Source organism: Drosophila ananassae (genome assembly GCF_017639315.1).
Source record: "Drosophila ananassae strain 14024-0371.13 chromosome Y unlocalized genomic scaffold, ASM1763931v2 tig00000090, whole genome shotgun sequence".
Taxonomy (NCBI): Eukaryota; Metazoa; Arthropoda; class Insecta; order Diptera; family Drosophilidae; genus Drosophila; species Drosophila ananassae.
The window spans coordinates 832,878-837,834 of record NW_025319054.1 but is presented as its reverse complement, the minus strand read 5'-3'; the positions used below and the strand labels follow the sequence as shown (position 1 = coordinate 837,834).

Sequence of the window (4,957 nt, the reverse complement as noted above, 5' to 3'; positions counted from 1 at the left end):
GTTTTCTTCGAATTTGTCCGCCGAATCCGAAGACTGTTTTAGTTTTTTGGTTCGGAGGAAAACGAGCACGGTTGGCGACATTTCTTGGCGGCGTTGCCAAATTTGCTGTGGTACCAACACAAGCCTGAAGTCGGGACGCTGTTGCGATCCGTTAATGTGGATGAACTGTTCTTGCGGTAACGGTTTTTGAACAGCGCGTTGATTTGTTGCTCGATGCGGTCAAGACGTTCGTCGAATACGGTGCTGCTGGGTGGCGCCGATTTGGCGTCAACGGTGCGTAAATGATGAAAATCGCCGACTTCCATGACTTTGTCTGCCAACTTAGCTAAATCTGCTAGGCGGGCGTCCGATGCTTGCAAGATCGCTTGCACTTGTGTTGGTAGGCGCTGCAGCCACAGTGCTTTTACGAAAGTTTCGTCAACTTTGTTTGCGGCGACTGCGTTTAACTCGTTGAGCAGTTGTGTGGGGCGCTTGTCACCAAGGTCAGTCTCCGAAATCATCTTCTGGATTTTCTTCTGCTCGCTTTCGCAGAAGCGTTCCAAAATGCACGACTTTAAGTTTTCGTACTTGCCTGTGCCTGGTTGGTTGACGATGGCGTCGGCAATTCGGGCCAGTACCGGTGCTTCGATTGACGCCAGGATCGTGTTGAATTTCGTGTCGTCTGTAGTTATTCCTGCCAGAACGAATTGGGCTTCGATTTGCGACAGCCATAATTCTGGGTGCTCGGTCCAAAAGGGCGGAATTTTAACCGCCACGCGGCTAATAACTACGTCGGAACCGCGAGTAACGTTATCGTGAAAGACGTTGGCGTCGTCTTGTGTGGTGTCGTTGTTTGCCATTGTAAGCACCGGTACTTGCGTCTATATAGTGATCACGTCGGGGTCACCAATTTAATGTTCATTTTTTCACTATATATTCGCTTAAAAACTAATGAAAATAATAAAAGCGTTGCTAGCTGCGGATGAGGCTGTCGATGTCGTGAGGCGCAGTAAAAGGTTGTGTTTCTAGAGAGGGCCTCCAGCGATATCGATACTCTTATAAGATATCGAGTTCGATTGTGTTATGGTAAGCACTTAGGGTTGCCACAAATGTATTAATTAGAAATTTTTATTATAAAAATAACTTCATTATATTACGTTATTTTTCAATAGGAGGGAGATGTAGTATGCACATACATTGAATACCCACTGTACCGAAAATACTTAAAGGGTACACACTGTAACACTTTGTTGCAGTGTTTACATATATCAAAATCCCGGTCATAACTCCTAAGTGGCCGAAATGTGATCCGATCGTTATGGCTTAGCCCACCCACGGGAAATCCTAGTGTCGGCATAATTGCAACGAACGCCCTCGCGCCTACACTTGAGAGCGCATAGCAATATACATAAGTATATAGATACGTAGCCGTCTCTCTGCCGCTGCCTGCGAGCAGCGCAGCTATGAGACTTAGCCTTAGTTAGACTTAAAGAATATTGTAAAAATCAGAGACCTTTCGGTCGTTGAAGCGGCACCATGGCTGCTCCAATAAAATAAACTCCAAACATATATCAATACAAAATAAAAGCAAAAATATTTCAATGCAAAATAAAACAAAACGTATTTCAGGATATATAATTGAAAAAATTTATGTTTCTAATCTAATAGGACACCCAGAATGCAAACCCGATTGCTTAAATGACATTAGTTTACATTTCGACCCATTAAGCTTTGTCAATCACCAATTTAAAAAAAAACAAAACAATCCACCCCCGGCTAATCAGAATCAACCGAATCAAAATGAAAACCAAGGGCAAGGCCAAGGCCAGGGCCAGCAAGGTCAAGGACAAGGTTTGGGAGGTCCTGGAGGAGGTGGGGCTGGTAATAACTATAGCGGAGGCAGAGGTGGTGGTGGCAGAGGCGGTGACGGCGGCTCCAACCAAGGTGGTGGCGGAGGAGGTGGTGGTGGAAACCAGCAACATATTCAACAGCAGTAGCGTGAAAACAGAAACCGTGGCCAAAGTTCAGGTGGCCCTGGTGGCCCCAATGACACCATGGAAGAACTGGACGAAGGTTGCAGTGGTTCCCGTGGCGAAGAAGACTTATTAATAACTTAAAGATTGAGAAGCATTTCTGGACCTACCTTAGACCATTTCCTACTCGCAAAATAAGTTGTTGTTAGTATAAGTTAGTGTAAGAAAACAATAATTCATTCGAATAATGACACTGAACTGGATAAGACACATCCTTTTCAATTGTACAGCAGAAGCTGTGCCGAGAAAATTTGTCATGGGATAAAAGCCTTCCTTAATCCCTTCTCTCCGAGTGGTTGCAATTCTGTTCCAGTTTTGACCAAACTCAGCGAATTAAGTTTCCTCGTTTAGTCATTCCCTGCCAAGAAAGGTTGGAGGTCCACGGATTCTGCGACGCTAGCGTAGATGCGTATGGAGCTTGCGTATATGTATTGTCAGGGTCTGATTGTCGGCTGTTAAGCTCAAAGAGTCGAGTGCCACCCATTAAAACTCAGACAAAACCGAAGCTGGAACTATCTGGAGCTGAGTTATTCGGATGACTGATGGCTGAAGTTGTTGATCTTGGAACATATAAAGGAGATTATTGTTGCTGGTGTGACTCCTCGGTTGCCCTATCCTGGATTCATGATGAACCTGCTCGATTTAACGTGTTTGTTTCTAATCGCGTCTCTTCCTTACAGAAGCTCACCAAGACAATGAAATGGCGTTATGTTCCTACTGCTTTAAACCCAGCCGGTCTATTGTCAGGAGGTTCTCTTCCCACTGAGCTATTAAACTCCCTCCTTTGGTCCCAAGGCCCTCTTTTTCTTCGTGTTTCCAAAGATGATTGGCCCATCGCTATTGTGGTCGAAAGGGCAACCACCGAACTTCACGCCAGGACCTTATTGGCTACTGCTCCACCCAGGGATATCGCCGCATTGTCAAAGTTTGCCAACCCGCCCTACAGAGTGTGTTCGCCTAAATTTACAAATTTTGCCGCAGCATCGGTCACGAAGAGATTTCGGTCCAGGATTTCAAAGGAGGAACCCATCTGCTGTTGCGCGTCGTCCAGCTTACCGAGTTTAAGGAAGAGATAAGCTTACTAAAATCGCGCAGATTGGTTCCGCCCTCAAGCCCGCTTGCCTTGCTTGCTTCTTTTGTGGATTATGGCTTCTCTGCACGATTTTTGCCTGTCGGAGTCTATCGAGTGACGGTTTATTCCTCCACGCTCTCCCCATTTTAACGGTCTGTGGGAAGCACCACCTATATCGGGCAGTTGGTCCCGCAATTCTTCGCTTCGATGAATTGAGGACTTTGTTGTGCCGCATGGCCTCAATCATTTATTTTGAAGCCCTTGGGTCGAGTTTCAGAAAATCCTGCGTACCTAGATGTGCTTCACCGCCTTCAACTTTCATCGAACCGGACCTTACTTCCGTAAACTTCAATCGTCTGGATGGGTGGCAGAGAATCTTCTGCTTGCATGCTGACATAGTCCTGGTGAAGGATGAGAATCAGGATACTGGAGCTGGTTTCTAGGCGTGACGAAGTGAACAGTGTAGCCATACTTAAGACGGTTGGAACGACTAACGGGGGGAGGATTGTCAGCCAAGCAGTCAAGGGCGAAACTATGTAAAATAATGTATATTCTAAATCTGAGGAGCAGCGGCGGGTTTATCAGCAGTTTTGTTTTTGTTTATTTCTCCCCCGTTCGTATGCTTTGGGGAGCTTTTTTGTAGAGCTGATGCACACTAGCTCATCTTGAGTTTGTGTGCGTTCCCCCGCCTTGCCGCTTGCCAGCGAAATGATAAACAATGATAAGCTTTGATTTACTTGTATTTTTGCACTGATTTGAGCGGCTGCGAGTTTGGTTAGATTGAATCCTCGAATAAAAACATTGAAATTTAATCGAAATTGAATTGTGGAATCGTTTATTTATTTGGCAGCTATTAAAAAATATTTTTAGCTCAACAAAAATCGAAAGCCATATCATTGCCGTGACCGCCTTCGCCGATGCTTATTCCTGTAGACGATACTTATATATCCAAAGAATCTAAAATGTTGTGTTCTTGCGATCTTAATCAACCATATACCAAAACAAGAAAGGAAAGCTAACTTTGGGCGGAGCCGAAGATGATATACCCTTGCAGTTCGAGTATATATATATAGTATATGTATATAGTTGATCCTTATAAAGGTTTCACCATCAAATCAGTTTTCTACAACAAATTTTGGAAACACCTCGACGTCCTCCGTCCGCCACGCCGCACAGGCGGCCGAATGGCGAGGTTCGCTCCGCTTCTGAGACTCACTAGAGAGTTTCAGAGATTCGCTCTGCTTCTTCTGGCTGAGCGCCACAATTCTCGGCTTCCTTTGCGCGCGCCGCTCAAATCACGCCTTGCTGCCACTAAGGTTCTAACTTGAACGCCAAGACCCTAGACCTAATGAATGAAAAATAACAACCTCAGGCTAACACGACCATGACCTAACCTCGCTTCTGCGATCCTCGGCCAGCCTCAACTTAAATCCGTGTACGCCGGCAACGGCCGCTTATGGCCTTTTGATTGATGCCGATCCCTCAGCAGGTAAGTTTTTTGAACTTCTCGATGCCTTTCACTAATCGGCTGATCATACACAATCAGTGGTTAAAACGCCAAAGAAAGCTGCTCCCAAGCGGTTTTTCTAACCTACGCTTTAAGCTTGTTGCCAGATCGTCAGAACCCCCAGTGGAATAGCTAATTATGGTTCTATTATGCGATCGGGCTGCCACGTAGGCCACTTTCCCACTGCCTCGGGTTGCCACCCCGGCCGAACTATCGCCGACGTTACAAAGCTCAACAGGTGGTAAAACATTATATTTATTATAATTATATAAAAAGTGTTTCAAATAAATTTTTCCAAAGGGTGGTTTCAAATTGTTTTCGCATGCCCACAGCTTCCTTCTCAGGCGTTTCCCACTCAAAATGTAA

At 45.4% G+C, this 4,957-nt stretch overlaps 1 protein-coding gene across 1 annotated transcript; it reads right to left on the bottom strand.

The window, feature by feature from the left end:
- Positions 1-334: 334 nt before the first annotated feature.
- On the bottom strand, positions 335-839 carry LOC123258166. The gene is made up of 2 exons (XM_044718043.1): positions 448-839; positions 335-386 (listed from the first exon to the last, which is right to left on the bottom strand). Exons 1-2 carry the CDS (start codon positions 837-839, stop codon positions 335-337), a joined length of 444 nt encoding a protein of 147 aa, XP_044573978.1.
- Between the last annotated feature and the right edge of the window lie 4,118 nt (positions 840-4,957).

Excerpts from the sequence above, each read along its gene's own strand:
- LOC123258166 (XM_044718043.1), bottom strand. The coding sequence starts at position 839 with ATGGCAAACAACGACACCACACAAGACGACGCCAACGTCTTTCACGAT. Across the intron at positions 387-447 it reads CCCACACAACTGCTCAACGA|CGCCTACCAACACAAGTGCA; the intron begins GTTAAACGCAGT and ends CTGTGGCTGCAG.